At 38.5% G+C, this 16,564-nt stretch overlaps 1 protein-coding gene across 11 annotated transcripts in view; it reads right to left on the reverse strand.

Annotated features, from left to right (window-relative positions):
• Window positions 1-984: 984 nt before the first annotated feature.
• Window positions 985-16,564, reverse strand: part of MCTP1 (multiple C2 and transmembrane domain containing 1) — a 557,626-nt gene continuing 542,046 nt past the window's right edge. For 10 of the 11 annotated variants that reach the window (XM_059916784.1, XM_059916782.1, XM_059916779.1 and 7 more), the window contains 3 exons: window positions 15,767-15,876; window positions 4,448-4,545; window positions 985-2,970 (listed from right to left, as the gene is read on the reverse strand). In XM_059916784.1, the coding sequence (XP_059772767.1) occupies window positions 2,899-2,970; window positions 4,448-4,545; window positions 15,767-15,876 (280 nt within the window). In that variant the 3' untranslated portion in view covers window positions 985-2,898. Of the gene's footprint in view, window positions 2,971-4,447; window positions 4,546-15,766; window positions 15,877-16,564 lie in introns of those variants that run through there. The other variant, XM_059916785.1, reaches the window with a different exon arrangement.

The following is a 16,564-nucleotide window of genomic DNA, read 5'->3' on the forward strand; positions in this document are numbered from 1 at the left end:
CAAAATGGGAATATGGTCCCTGGATAAGAGAACTTACTACTAAATTTTTCTTCACTTTTAAATAACACAATAAAATTCTATAAAAGATACTTTCAGAAACATATCAATTAAAATTTGCTCTTACTATACTTTAACTCCAGATTTGATTTTAATATGCTATCATTGGTTTGACCATTGCCTATGACAGGGCAAGTCGTATAGTTGGTACTCATTAAATATATCACAGAGCAAAGTCACTTAAAGAATCTTTCAATTCAGATTATCCTAGTGTATAGAATGATTCAAAATTAATTTGGAATCCTGACAGCACCTATCAATTTGAGTCTGCGGAACAGTACCAAAATAAACAAGTACCGTGTTCTTCTTATAAATGGAAAAAGTTTTAAATATGCATTTCTTATAAATTACCACAGTTAGTGGCAATAATAGTAGTTTGGATGATGAATGACCTTTAATGAATTTACTCACAAAAGGATATTGAGGAATATATTTCATAGTTCATATGACTACTGTATATAGCAGTCCAAATAGGTGTTAGAGTGACATCCAGTCTCTTAAGATATCTTAAAATATTTATGTGTTTACAAACCTCTCAAAACCAAATCAAGTTAAGCAGCTTTCAAAAGGCAAAATTGTGCCTCCGTGAGAAGGAGAAAGAACTGGTTAAAGTTCTGTTATTCACAGTCTCTTGTTTTCAGTCTGTGAGTGCAGTAGTTTGTAAAAGCAATGAAGATTCCCCTGATTATCACTTTCATGCCTCAGTTCTTACTCCTCTAGCAGTGTCACTGGATACTCACCCCTGCAAGGTGCTGCGTTTTATACAGCACGCAAGGTTTCATGGAAAGCCTTTTTTCTTCCAAACCAAACCTGTGTTTCTTTAAGTAAAATATTATTTATATGAGACCAAAAAAAAAAGTACTGATTATTTTTAGAAAAGATTATTTTTTTTATTTAATGCAGTGAATAGTCAACCTTACCATTGAACTAAACATCTGAAATTTGATAGCATGAAACAGAAATTAGTCATCTGTTAATGGTTGCTATCCACTGGGTACATCTGAGGTGTTAGAATATCAGGCTTGTAGACATTTGAGTAGACAATGTCAGCACGGAACACAAATCTCACACAGAGTATAATCAAAAGTTATTTCAAACAAATTATTCCATCAGTAAACTTCCTGTAGCAACATCAACTTCATGAAGTATTACATCTGTCTTAACAACAAACGATGATGGTATGTGGATGTAAGCATGTCATTATAAACATGATGCGCTAAATAGAGCATATTGAGGTCAAAGCCTTTCTGTAGAAAGGGAATTTAATTGACATTCTTTCAAGCATAGTGTATAAACAGATCAAAATAGTTTTATCATAAGAAACAGTATTTAACAACATAGCTTTAAAATAAAAATACTTTAAAAATCAACTTTGATGAGATTAAATTTATTTTTAAAGAATCTTCTTATAGAGTGAAATATATATTTCTCGCTTCTGGCTTTTCTACATTTTTCCAGCATGACCCCCCACCTTCACCCTATCCCAGTCCATTGTTAATAAAGTAGTGCAAAACACTGCAGCAATTTCAACCAAGCTTAATCCCCTACCAAGTCAGGGAAGTAAGACATTCTCACCAAATTCTGTCTCTCTAGAGGTATACTCCCTTGATATACCAGGAAGTTAGGTACAAAAACTACATGAGAGTCGGGAATGCAATTTTTAAGTATAGATTCTGTGGTAAGTAAAGTAGTGAAACATTTTCAAAGGCGAACTCCCCCTCCCCATAAGCAGTTTATTTTACAAAATAGGTTTTCATGCATTCATATTTTAAAGAATGATTTTTTTTTTCTATAAATGAATGGTAATGAAACACTGGCATATCACTTAGCACACTGCATTCTCCTCTACGTTAAAATTCACACTAATAACAAAAATCATAATATGCATATTAAAGCAGTTCAGTAACCTAATAACAAAGTAGATACATTTTTTTTTTCTGTGAGAACACTTGAGTATTAAATATTTTTAGATGCACAGAGGCATAATCTGACACCAAAGGCAATGTGGATTTAATTTGCTAGATTTTTGACGACTGAACTGGGTTGCTAATTTGCTAACTTGGCACAAATTAATAGTGATTGGTATAAAAATCGTTATAGGCAATCATCATTTATAAACCTGGCAGTATTTTTTGTGTAGTCCTGTAGAGATTTTAAGGTTTTAGATGGAATGATAGAAGATTTGGAAATTTTCTTTGTAGGATTTCAGTGTGTGGAAGATTCTCTTGAGGAGGTGAATATACCTTCACTCTTTAGCTTAAAGAAGTCAGCCTAGTCATATCTAAATAATTTGCACAGGAATGAATATCAGGATCCGAATCTATGTTAAGTTGAAATGCATCTGTTCCATTATTTAGGCTCTGGGATCCCTCCTCCCTTTTGAAATGTATAAAACATAGAAAACTGTAATGGATTATTTTTCAGATAAAAAATAGTCACATTAAAAAAAAACTTTAAAATCAAATTGACATTTACATTTTATGTAGATTTAATCAGAGCACAGCTGAGCATTTAATATTCTAGTTCTTACACTTGTAATTAGAGAAATGTGTATCTCCCAATGTTACCATTCTTACATTTGTTGTTCCAATGTGTTATATTATTATGCACAGCTAACAAGGTTTTCACGCAGCAATAGCTAAACCTTTATCAAATTGATTCTGTACAATGGAAGTATATTTTCAAAGACATATGCCTTTGTACACTATTTACAAATTCTCTCAATCATGGTAAAATGGCAAAATAAATAAAAAACAGAAAGAAAGGAAATGCGGCTCAGGCTGAAGGCTTTTCCTTTTATCTTCCCAAACAGATGCTGGTCTCCTCAGTGCTGGGAGCTGGCTAGCCAAGATTGTTTTTCTTCCTTTTACATGGGCTATGAGAAGGATCTGGTTTCAGTTCTTGGTATTGCACCTGTTTAAACAGAGTTCAGAGAAAGGCTGGTCAGGTGGCCACTTTCTGGCAAAGGAAGGAAAAGCAAAGGAATTCAGAGACTATGCTTGGGGGAAAAGAAAGTGCTCGCCTTGGAAGCTGTATGCAATCTACAGCTGGGATGCAGAAAACAACAGAATGATAGAGCAAAGAGTCAAGGGAAATCTTGCCATAATGTACATGAGAGCCCTGATGTGAACTTTGGTAACAGGCTGAGGTCTCTATTGCCCATACCCAAGTAACATTAAAAGCAGAACCATCTCCATCTATTTTGAAGGGCCGAATAATGGTTCTCTATAATTTATTGTGTGCTTGTTTAATATAAGCTTCATCTCCATCCAGCCCACTCTCATGTCTGATACCAAATCAAAAACTCTGCTGAAACAAAGGAAAAAGGTATTGCTGCAACCCAGCTTCAATAGTTTGATAAAAACATTTCTCATTTTACTCTGAAAATATTTATTGATCAATGGGCATTAATTAACCTCCAAGGCTTTCAAAGGATTGAGATATGCCCCAGTTCTCAAAACTCAGTTACTCTTTCCCCCTTCACTGATCTCTAAAACAGACATCTTTAAAACTCACTTAATTCATGCAATTTATTTAAGGAAGTGTTTTTCTCAATGTCTGCTGGCATACTTTGCTTTCATCATCTAATATTCCTAATTCCTCCTTCAGGTGATGGTGACTTCCCCTCACAAACTCCAGCTGAACCTTGGGGGAGGATTGTCCCCCTGACATCCTGGTAGGTTCTCTATGCAATGCCCTCTCATTCCCCAATCTTCTCTATAAGTTCTTCTTGGATAACACCCCAACTGGGCTAATTCCTGAATGGCAAAATCTTCTACAGGCTTTATTAGCTTTACTTAGCTCTTCTAAAACCTTCAAAATTAAATGGATATAAAAGTTAAAACCCAATGCCACACTACATTAAAATGATACAGGCATACCTTAGAGATATTGCATGTTTGTTTCCAGGCCACCGCAGTAAAGCAAATATTGCAATAAAGCAAGTCACATGAATATTTTGGTTTCCCAGTGCATATGAAAGTTCTGTTTATGGTATACTGAAGTCTATTAAGTGTGCAATAGCATTATATCTAAAACAGCAATACCTTAATTTAAAAGTGCTTTATTGCTAAAAAATGCTAACCATCATCTGAGCTTTCAGCAAGTATTAATTTTTTTACAATAGTAACATGAATGATCAATGATCATAGGCCACCATAACAAATATAATAATAATGAAAAAGTTCAAAACGTTTCAAGAATTACCAAAATGTGACACAGAGACCCAGAGTGAGCAAATGCTGTTGGAAAAATTGTTCCAATAGTCTTGCTCAATGCGGGGTTGCCACAAACCTTCAACGTGTAAAAAAAAAAAAAAAAGAAAAAGAAATATCAGTGAAGCACGATAAAATGAGCTATGCCTGTAGTTATAATAATGAAACCTACATACCACTTGCACATCTGAAGGGACTCTGGAAAGGAAGTCAAGTAGTTCATTATTATCAATTGCATATGGACTCCGCAGCTTTTTTGTAAATTTATTGATGCCTGAAAAAGTGATAGATCAAACATTATTGAAATCTATAAAGTTTCGAGTTCAAATACACATTTCTGGCAAAAGTTTTGTGGTGATTTGAAGATCTAGATTAAGCTGCCTTTATTTCAGCCTTGACTGAATGAACCAGTAAACCCAGTTTTCTCCCTCCCTTCCTTCTGCCTGCCTGCCTTCCTGCCTTCCTGCCTTCCTCCTTCCTTCCTTCCTTCCTTTCTCCCTCCCTCTCTCTTTCCCTCCTTCTTTCCACCTTCCCAACTCCATGGCTGCTCTGTTTTTCTCTTTGTACTTCAGTGGCTTCTTCCCAGCAGGAAAGGCTTTCTATTTGGGAAACAAAAGGCACCTGGCAAGAATGATCAATGACCTATCTTGCCTTTCCCCTCAGTGTTACAGTACTTAGAAGCTTAGCTTTAATGTTTCATCTATGATGAAACTTGTCTCCCGGCATTTTGGATTGGAATTGTTTTTAAGGCAAGAAATCTGACTTACTGGTTCCCCCTTTTCAAAAGATACACTTGTTTTTTTCAGTGGTGGGGAGGTGTTGTTATTATGCAAACTAACCTGGGTTTTTGCTTTTTTTGTTTTAATTTCAAAATGACCTGGAATTAGGAAGGGTTTACCACCAGCTTTAAAAAAATAAAAAGCTTTGAAGATGGCGACATATAAGGATCCCAAACACATCTCTTCCCACCAACATGCTGGATCTACAGCTACATACGGAACAGCTACCTCTGAAAATAACCTAAAAATTGGCTGAGTGAGTCTACACACTGGCAATCGTGAGAAGGCCCGCGTCGAAGCAGGTAGGAGAGGCAGGGACACAACCACACCATAAACCCCACCCCTAGCCTGAGAACCCACAATCAGGAGGGACTTCTCTCTGAGGAGTGAGGGTTTGAACCCCAAATCAGGCTTCCCCAACTTTTAAGAATTGCACCTGGAGAGGTGAGCCCCCAAAACATCAAGATTTATTTTCTTTTTCTAGTTTTGAGAAATAATTGACATACAAGTTTAAGGTATACAGCGTGATGGTTTGATGTACACATATAGTGAAATGATTACCACAGTAGGTTTAGCTAATAGCTATCATCTCGTATAGATAAAAGAAAAAAATTTTTTCTCTTTTTCTGTGAGTTTGATGTTTGGGCTTTTGAGGGGTTTTATTTTTGTTTTGTTTTTTCCAATTCCACAAATAAGTGAAATCATACAGTGTTTGTTTTTCTCTGACTTATTTCACTAACATAACACCTTCAAGGGCCATTCATGTTGTTGCAAATGGCAGGATTTCCTTGTTTTTTTTATGGCTGAATAATATTTCATTGTATACCACTTCTTTATCCATTCATTCATCCATCAGTGGACACTTAGATTGTTTCCATGTCTTGGTTATTGTAAATAATGCCGCTATGAACATGGGGGTGCAGATATCTTTTGGAGTTAGTCTTTTTGTTTCCCTTGGATAAATTCCCAGAAGTGTAATTGCTGGATCATATGGTAGTTCTATATTTATATTTTTAAGGCGTCTCCATACTGTTCTCCATAGTGGCTGTACCAATTTACATTCCCACCAACAGTGTACAAGGGTTCCCTTTTCTCTGCATCCATACCAGCATTTGTTATCTGTTGTCTTTTTGATGATGGCCACTCTAACAAGCATGAGGTGCTATCTCATTGTGGTTTTAATTTGCATTTCCCCAGTGACTAGGGTTATTGAGCATCTTTTCACGGATCTGTTGGCCATTCATATATCTTCTTTGGACAAATGTCAATTCAGGTCCCTTGCCCATTTTTAATTTTTTGTTGTTGTTGTTATTAGATTGTATGAGTTCTTTATATATGTTGGATATTAGCCCCTTATCAGATATATGGTTTGCAAATATTTTTTCCCATTCTGTAGATTGTCTTTTCACTTTGTTAATGGTTTTTTTTTTTGCTATGCAGAAGCTTTTTGGCTTGATACAGTCCCACTTGTTTATTTTTAATTTTGTTGGTTGTGTTTTAGGTGTGATTTTCAAAAAATCATTACCAAGACCCATGTCAAAGAACTTTTTAAAAAATGTTTTCTTCTAGAACTTTCATGGTTTCAGGTCTTACAGTCCATTTCAAGTTATTTTTTGTGATTGGTGTAACATAGGGATCAAGTTTCATTCTTTCTTTTACATGTGACTATCCAGTTTTCCTAGCACCATTTACTGAAAAGACTATCTTTTCTCATTGAGTATTCTCGGCTCCCTTGTCAAATATTAATTTACCATATATGCTTGGGTTTATATCTGGGCTCTCAATTCTGTTCTATTAGTCTGTCTCAAAACATCTAGCTTCAAAAACCAACTTGTGTGTTCAGACTCACCCTCCCCAGGGCCCAGCATGGAAGCAGCTGATCCAGGGGCAACCAGATTTTGTGTGGGGAAGGATCACTTGCTTGTCATGAGGGGAAGGCATCTGATGCGAAACATAATCAGGGGCCTCCCTGGGTACTCTTCAGGGACAGAGACTGGCAGCCACCATCTTTTTTTTCTTTCCTGGCAGGAACCATCTCTCCCCAACTGCCTCAGTCCAGCCATTTGGTACCATCTTCATGCTCTCCCTCTGCCATGTTCCAGAGCACCAGTATCTCCCCGAAGGGAGCTTTCACACACATCTGGTGCCTGAGATTTTACATCTATGAGGCAGTTCGAGATGGTGACCTAGGACGATCGTGAACTCACCTCTTCCCACAGACACACCGACTCTACAGCTACATATGGAACAATTTCCGGTAAAAAAACAACAACAACAAACCCCCCCCCGAAAACTAGCTGAGCACCTCCTTCATGTGGGGCAAATGAGAAAAAGGCTACATTCAAGTGGACAGGAGATGCTGAGAAACAATCTCGCCATAAACCCCACCCCCAGTGCAGCTACCCACCATCAGGAGGAAACTCACAAACCCGGAGCTTCTCCCTGAGTAGCCAAGAGTTTGTACACCACATAAGGCACCTCAACTTTTAAGACCTGCACCTGAGAGTTGAGCCCCCAAGGCATCTGGCTTTGAAAATCAATGGGCTTGCATCCATGAGACCCAAAGTGCTATAGTGAAAGGAGAATGGCTCTTAAAGAGCTCGTGAGCACTCACTCACCCCAGGGCCCAGCACAGAGGCAGCTGTTTGAAAGGTGCCCAGGTTTTCTGTGAAGAAAATTCATTTCCTAATCTTAAAGAGTTGGCCGGAGAGGCAGGGGCCTGCTGGGATACTCTCTGGGGACAGAAGCTGGTGGGCCCCATTTTTGAGCTCTCCTTCTACTGCACTTCAGAGCACCAGTATCTCCTGGAGGGAAGCTTTTACCCACGTCTCGTGTTCTGGGTTTTGTGGCTGCCACCAGGGGGTACCCCTTGATTGCTTGGCTCTGGAGGCCAGGGGACTGGTGCTCCTGGGGGGTCCCCTGGAGCTATAACATTCAAGAGACAGTTCTTGGCAGGCTACCACCCCCAGGGCACTGGACAGACAGCAGACTGAAACACACCCCAGTCTTTCCAAGAAAGAGCCCTATTTGCTTGTCCAGGAGCTTTGGCCTGAGGGGCAGGAATCTGCTCTGGCACACTTCTAGGAGCCTATGGAAGTGTTCTCAGGGAACAGAGGCCAACAGAGGCTGGTGGATGCAATCTTTGCATTCTCTCTCTGCCTTGCCCTAGCTTGCCAGTATCTCCCAGAACCTTGGCTGGTGCCCCAATTTTTGCAACTGCTCTCAGGAGACACCTCTACATTGCCTAGTTCTGGTGGCCAGAAGGGCTTATGTTTGCAGGTCCCAAAGGACTGTAACCAATAGAGAAAGAGGTCTTAAACAGCTACCACCCTCAGGGCACAGCAAGAAGTAACAGACCAAGGAACTCAATCTCTCTGTGAAACGGGCCTATAATTTTATCATGGCTGGCTTCTAATTAAACACACATCTAAGGGCTGACTGTAAACCCTTCCAGACACCTCAGAGGGGAGCTCTTACACATGTCTGGTGCCCCAGTTTTTGCAGCTGCCACCCAGGGGATGCCCCTTGACTGCCTGACTCTGGTGGTCAGGGGAGCTGGTGTTCCTGAGTCTCACAGGAATGTAACAATCAAGAGATAGTTCTCTGTAAGGTACCACCACCAGGGCACTGCACAAACAGGAGACTGAAACACACCCCAGTCTTTCTATGAAAGAGGCCTATTTGCTTGTCCTGGAGCTTTGGCCTGAGGGGCAGCTTTCAGGTTTGGCACACATCTAGGGGCCTGTGCAGGTGCTCTCAGGGGCCACAGGCCAGGGGATGCTATCTTTGCACTCTCCCTCTGCTTCACCACAGCTCATCAGTATCTCCCAGAAAGGAGCTTATAAACTCATCCAAAGCCCTGATTTTTATGACTGTCACCCAGGGGACACCTCCAGATCATCTGTCTCTGGTGGCCAGCTGGGCTTACACTTGCAATCCCACTGTATATATCTGCATAATTTAAAAGCTGCTGCCTAAGGGAATGACTTTCAATTAGCCTGAATCTAGGTGCTGCCTGAGAGCCTCCTGTTTGAGACACTGACAGGTCTTCACACATCCTCAACTACTGAGGGCTATTAAAAATAAAATAGGCTTGGACTTCCCTGGTGGCACAGTGGTTAAGAATCCGCCTGCCAATGCAGGGGACATGGGTTCGAGCCCTAGTCCGGGAAGATCCTATATGCCACAGAGCAACTAAGCCCGTGCGCCACAACTACTGATCCTGCACTCTAGAGCCCGCAAGCCACAACTATTGAGCCCGTGTGCCACAACTGCTGAAGCCCGCACGCCCTAGAGCCCATGCTCCGCAACAAGAGAAGCCACTGCTCTCCGCAACTAGAGAAAGCCTGCACGCAGCAACAAAAACCCAACACAGTCGAAAATAAATAAATAAATAAATAGAATAGAATAGAATAGGCTGCTTGGACAATTACAAAGGTTTGGGAGACAACTAAGAGCTAAGGCAAGGTTGAATGATAAGGTTCATCTCCTACGCAAGACCACTACTTCAAGACTGGGAGAGGTGGCTCTTTCATATAATGCATAGAAACCAACATAGAGATTCAAGCAAAATGAGGAAAATGTTTCAAATGAAAGAACAAGATAAACCTCAGGGAAAAAAACCTTAATAAAATGGAGATGTTATTTACCTGATAAGGAGTTCAAAGTCATGCTCATAAATATGCTCACCAAACTCAGGAGGGTATGGATGAACAAAGTGAGAAGTTCAACCAAGAGATAGAACATATAAGTACCAAATAGAAGTCACAGAGCTGAAGAATAAAATAATTGAACTGAAAAATACACTAGAGGAATTCAACAGCAGACTAGATGAAGAAGAAGAAAGGATTGTTGAAAATCAGAACAGCAAAAAGAAAAAATGACAAAAAGTGGAGATGGCTTAAGGGACTCATGGGGACAACATCAAGCGTACTAACATTTGCATTATAGGGAGTCCCAGCAGGGGAAGAGAGAGAAAGGGGCAGAAAATGTATTTTAAGAAATAATGGCTGAAAACTTCCCTAATCTGGGGAAGAAAACAGACATACAGATCCAGGAAGCCCAGGGAGTTCCAAATAAGAGAAACCCAAAGAAACCCACATCAAGACAGACATATAATTAAAACGTGAAAAGTTAAGGACAAGAGTCATAAAAGCATCAAGAGATTAACAACTTGTTATGTACAAGAGAACCCCCAAAAGACTATAAGCAGATTTTTGAGGAGAAACTTTGCAGACTAGAAAGGAATGGCATAATATATTCAAAGTGCTGAAAGAAAAAAGACTTCCAAGCAAGAATACTCTACTCAGCTAAGTTATCCTTAAGAACTGAAAAAGAGAGTTTTCTAGACAAGCAAAAGCTAAAAGAGTTTATCATTACGAAACTGCCTTATGACAAATGTTAAAGGGACTTCTTTAAGCCAAAAGAAAGTGTGCTATAAGTAGAAAGAAAACACATGCAAGTACAAATGTCACTAGTAAAGGTAAATACATACTAAACGTAGTGGATTAATCATTTATAAAGCTAGTATGGAGATTATACAACAAATATAGTAAAAATAACTATAACTACAATAATTAGTTAAGGGATACACAACAATAAAAAGGTGTAAAATGTAACATATAAAACGGGGGAATAGAGTAAACATTTAGAACTTTCAAATGCGTTCAAACTTAAGTTCTTGGGACTTCCCTTGTGGCGCAGTGGTTAAGAATCTGCCTGCCAATGCAGGGGACACAGGTTCAAGCCCTGGTCTGGGAAGATCCCATATGCCACAGAGCAACTAAGCCTGTGTGCCTAGGGCCCATGCTCCACAACAAGGAGAAGCCACCACAGTGAGAAGCCCACGCACTGCAACGAAGAGTAGCCCCCACTCACCACAACTAGAGAGAAAGCACACGTGCAGCAACTAAGACCCAACACAGCTAAAAAAAAAATTGTTTTTTTTAAATTAAGTTCTTGTACATAAGCCTCGTGGTAACCACAAAATAAGAAAGCAAGAGAAGAAGAAAAGAACAGAGGAACTACAAAACAGCCAGAAAACAATTAACAAAATGGCAGTAAGTACATACCTATTAATAATTACTTTAATGTAAATTAACTAAATTTTCCAGTCAAAATACATAAAGTGGCTGAATGGATTAAAAAAAAAAAAAACAAGACCCTTCTATATTGCTGCCTATGAGAGATTAAGTCAGATGTAAGGACACACACAGACTAAACATGAAGGGATAGAAAAAGAAATTCCATGCAAATGGAACCGAAAGAATGCAGGGGAAGCTATACTTATATAAGACAAATAGATTTTAAAACAGTGCAAATTGGAAAGGAAGAAGTAAAACTCACTATTTGCAGATGACATGGTTTTTTATATATAGAAAATTCTAAAGACTCCACCAAAAAACTGTTAGAACTAATAAATGAATTCAGTAAAGTTGCAGGATACAAAATCAATATACAAAAATCTGTTGCATTTCTATACACTAACAGTGTACTATCAGAAAGAGAAATTAAAACAATCCCATTTACAATTGCATCAAAAAGAATAAAATACTTAGTAACAAATTTAACTGAAGATGAAAGACCTGTACACTGAAAACTGTAAGACACTGAGGAAAGAAATTGAGGAAGACACAAATAAATGGAAAGGTATTCCCTGCTCAAGGATTAAAAGAATTAATATTGTTAAAATGTTCATACTACCCACAGCCATCTTCAGTTTCAATACAATCCCTTTCAAAATTCCAATGGCATTTTTAACAGAAATAGAAACAATCCCAAAATTTGTATGGAACCACAAAAGACCCTGAATTGCAAAGCAATACTAAAACAGAAGAACAAACCTGGAGCCATCATGCTCCCTGATTTCAAACTATATTACAAACCTATAGTAATTAAAATAGTATGGTATTGGCATAAAAACAGATGACATAGATCAATGGAATAGGATAGAGAGCCCAGAAATAAACCCATGTATATATGGTCAATTAATTTTTTTTTATAAATTTATTTTTGGCTGCATTGGGTCCTCGTTGCTGTGCATGGGCTTTCTCAATTTGTGGTGAGCGGGGGCTACTCTTATTACAGTGTGTGGGCTTCTCATTGCAGTGGCTTTTCTTGTTGTGGAGCACAGGTTCTAGGTGCACGGGCTCTAGAGCACAGGCTCAGTAGTTGTGGCGCACGGGCTTAGTTGCTCCGCAGCATGTGGGATCTTTCCGGACCAGGGCTCAAACCTGTGTCCCCTGCATTGGCAGGCGGATTCTTAACCACTGCACCACCAGGGAAGTCCCTGGTCAATTAACTTACAACAAAGGAGCCAAGCATATACAATGGGGAAAGGACAGTCTCCTCATTAAATGATGTTGGGAAAATTGGACTGGCACAAGCAAAAGAATGAAGCTGGACCACTATCTTATATCACTTACAAAAATTATTACTCAAAACGGACTAAAACTTGAATGTAAGACCTGAAACCACAAAACTCCTAGAAGAAACTATGGGTGATAACAAAAGTAAAAATAAGTGGGACTGCGTCCAGCTAAAAAGCTTCTGCACAGCAAAGAAAACCATCAACAAAATGAAAAGGCAACCTACAGAATTGGAGAAAATATTCACAAATCATATCTGATAAGGGGCTAATATCCAAAATATATTAAAAACTTATACAACTCAATTGTCAAGAACAACAATTAAAAAATGGGCAGAGGATCTGAATAGACATTTTTCCAAAGAAGACAGATGGCCAACGGATACATGAAAAGATGCTCAATATCACTAATCATCAGGGAAATGCAAATCCAAACCACAATGAGATGTCACCTCACACCTGTCAGAATGGCTGTATCATCAAAAAGTCTATAAATAACATGTTGGGGAGGGTGTGGAGAAAAGGGACCCCTTGTGCACTGCTGGTGGGAATTTAAATCGGTGCAACCACTACGGAAAAAGGTACGGAGGTTCCTCAAAAAATTAAAAATAAAACTACCACCATGATCCTGTAATTTCACTTCTGGGTATTTATCTGAAGAAAACAAAAACACTAATTCAAAAATACATGTGCACCCCCATGTTCATTCAGCATTATTTATAATAGCAAAGACATGGAAACAACCAAAGTGTCCATTGACGGATGAATGGGTAAAGAAGTTGTGGTATATATATGCACAATGGAATATTATTCAGCCATAAAAAAGTTTGAAATCTTCCCATTTGTGATAACATGCACTGACCTCAAGGGCATTCGTTATACTAAGTGAAATACGTCAGACAGAGAAAGACACATACTGTATATGATTTCACTTATATGTGGAATCCTTAAAAAAAACAAAAACAAAAATCAAGCTCATAGATACAGAGAACAGCCTGGTGGTTACCAGAGGCGGAGGAATGGGAGGTGGGTGAAGGAGGCAAAAGGTACAAATTTCCAGCAATAAAATGTCATGGGGATATAACGTACAGCATGGTGACTATAGTTAATAATACTGTATTGCACATTTGAAAGTGGCTAAAAGAGTAGATCTTGAAAGTTCTCATCACAAGCAAGAAAATATGTTTCCATTTCTACATTTCTGGCATTGAGATTTTTAGAAACCAATTTTCCTTTTAAATTATAAGAAATTTAAATTTAAGGCTTGCAAAAGATGCTACTGTGATTGACTTACTTGGATCACTTCTTGGATTAAAGTGGCCAAGAACCATTAAAAATGAGCCATACCTACCCATGCTAAATTATTCAACAGTGAATCCTCTGTGCTACCTGAAGAGCAAATGTGGATGAGGGGCAAATACAGATGAATTTGGAGCTATTATACAAAAAACAAAACAAAACCCCCAAATTTAATGAGGTAGAAATGTCAAAATAATGTATAAACCTAGAAGTACCTATTCTACATATTCTATGGAATAATGTAGAATTTCAATTGGATAAGTCTACTGTTTTACATTTATATTGCACTTAATAAATTACCAAGCATATTCACATAAAAATACATAAATAAACAGCTTTTTATGATATCAGAGTGGTAAAAACTGGGTCACAAACTGGAGCATCTTGGCTCTTCTTCAGGGAGTTCAGCAGAATAAACTAATGCAATTATGATTTGGTCCCTGTCTCCCCATGTGAGACTCATGTCTTAAATTTCTATTTAATATTTCAGCAATCACCTACCACTAAAGGAATACTGTTCTTTGTTTTATTTTATTTGACGAAACAAGAGACCCAAACACATTCTCTGCAAATTACGTTTAAGACAGCTTGCCAGTGAGGCCAACCCAGATTACACAGCCAGATGTCTGCCGTGGGCTCCAGTTTCTGAGAACCTGGGGAAAGGAAACCCGAAGTTCCCCACCTATCACAACTGAGATGGCAGGTCTGACCCTAAGTAGGTTAGAGGTAATAAACTGCCACACCTAACGCCCTACCTTAATTCCTTCAATAAAACAGCACCTGTTTTAAATATCAGAGGAAGGAATGAAAGAACATACAATAGCGACACAAGAACATGGTGGAAATGCCTCTTCCCTTGTATAGTGAAAGCACTTAGTTGAAACTGTTTCTTTAAATTATAGAAATTAAGGCAGGAAAACATAATCACCCTTCCCTTCACCCTCCACTCCCTACCCAAGATGTAAAGGTAATGATAGTGATGATAAGGGGCAAGAAGGCTTGCTCAGAATATGACAAGATATGCCAAAAAGAATAGCGAGGTAAGGATTTTTAAACTGGAGGGCTTGGAGACATCAGACCCTTTTTCATTTTATTCCAGCATATTTCTTTAAAAGCCTTAAAAAGAAAACAAAACATTCCTTTTCATCTTTTTGCTTTCAGTGTAAGCACATGTGTTCTGAAAACCCATTTTGGTTCTTTGCATTTTGTATAAGTTTAGCAGTCTCGGGTGTATGCAGGCCAGGGGCAAGTAGAGAATTTTACTCCTACCCAGTCTTGTTTATATATCATTAATGTAGTTTTATATGTTAGTTCATCTTGGAGACTGAAAATTGAGTTTTCCAAACAAAGAATTGTGTCAGATAAGAGAAAGAAAGGGAAAAAAAACCAAAAAAACCCAGACTATGAAGAATGCTGAAAGTACCACCTAAGTAGAGTCTAGGTACATAGGAACTGTTAGCATGAAGCATAATTGCATTAGAAATTAGGACCCCCAAATATCACCTTTAAAGTGGGTTTTTACAGAAGCATTCTTGTTTAGTACACATAAAGCTGGTTTTTTTGTTCCCAAGCAGCCTGCCAATGCCAAGGACCCTTTTCCTGCTTCCTTAAAGGTGACCTCTTAAACAGGCAGCCATATATAGTACCATGTTTACGGACATTTCCATAAGACAAAGTACCACAGCACAAAAGCATATTGTCCTAAATGCACCATATGGATCAAAGTGCCTCTGTTTATGTATAAATGGTGGAAATAAATCAGAGTGATATCTAGACAAAGCTACACTTTGATATATGAAGAATCTGCACAACTACATGTTTATAGTATGATGGAGCCTATGGTGCCAGATAAGAAAAATGCATTTTGCAGATAGACCTAAATCTTTACACTCTTGTGATTTTTAACTGACCTGTCTCTTTTCATCATGGAGTAGCTTCATGACCATAAATATAGGGAACTACTGACAGTATAACTCATCCCTTAAAAATAGTTTGTTCTTAGCAGCTATGACAGTTTAAAACAAACAAACAAAAAAAAAGGCTTTACTTACCCCAGACAAGGACAATGTATCTCAGCGGAATGAAGTACAGGATGACTGTGAACGCGCAGAGGGCTACAATGGCCAGCCAGCTTAAGAATGGGACGGTCCAGTTGAAAGTACTGAATGAGAAATTAATACATAAGCAATCTGAGCACTTCATACTTTTTTCAAACAAAGATGAAAATAAATGTGATTCTGATTCAAAATCTGGACTAAGGATCTAGTAAAGACTGTATTTCTCTCTGGAATAGATATCAATTGTAATAGGCTATCAGAAGATACAAGTTAGTCATAATCTGCTCAACTTCATGAACATAGGGCCCAGGTAAAGGGTGTTGACACCAACCTCTCCAGATTGTCCCAGGTGACTTAAGGGTCTAAAGTCGTCACACTACTTGGGTGACTCCCCGTGGTTTAAAAATCTTTTTCTACTTCTAAAACTAGTACTGAATCTTGTTTTCTCCAAATTTTCATAGAGGAGAATGCCCCTGGGCCTACCATTCTTTCTTCTATGAACTCTCACACAGGATTAACCACACTGGAAATAAAATGTTGCCAACGATTGTCCATAGATCTAAATCTTACACGGTTGTGTAAATCCTCAGAACTTTAGAAATCCTTAGAGGAATACTCACTTCCCACTTCAGTTATGTTTCAAATGGAATTAGAAGTCAGGAAGGGGGAATTTTGTAAAAATTCACCTGCCATCATAGCCCTCTTCCCAGAAATACATAGATAATTAAGAAATAAAGTCAACATTACCTACTATTCTCCCTACCTTGTTGATAGGGAAGGAGAACATGGCAC

This window comes from Balaenoptera ricei, chromosome 3, assembly GCF_028023285.1.
Source record: "Balaenoptera ricei isolate mBalRic1 chromosome 3, mBalRic1.hap2, whole genome shotgun sequence".
NCBI classification, from domain to species: domain Eukaryota; kingdom Metazoa; phylum Chordata; class Mammalia; order Artiodactyla; family Balaenopteridae; genus Balaenoptera; species Balaenoptera ricei.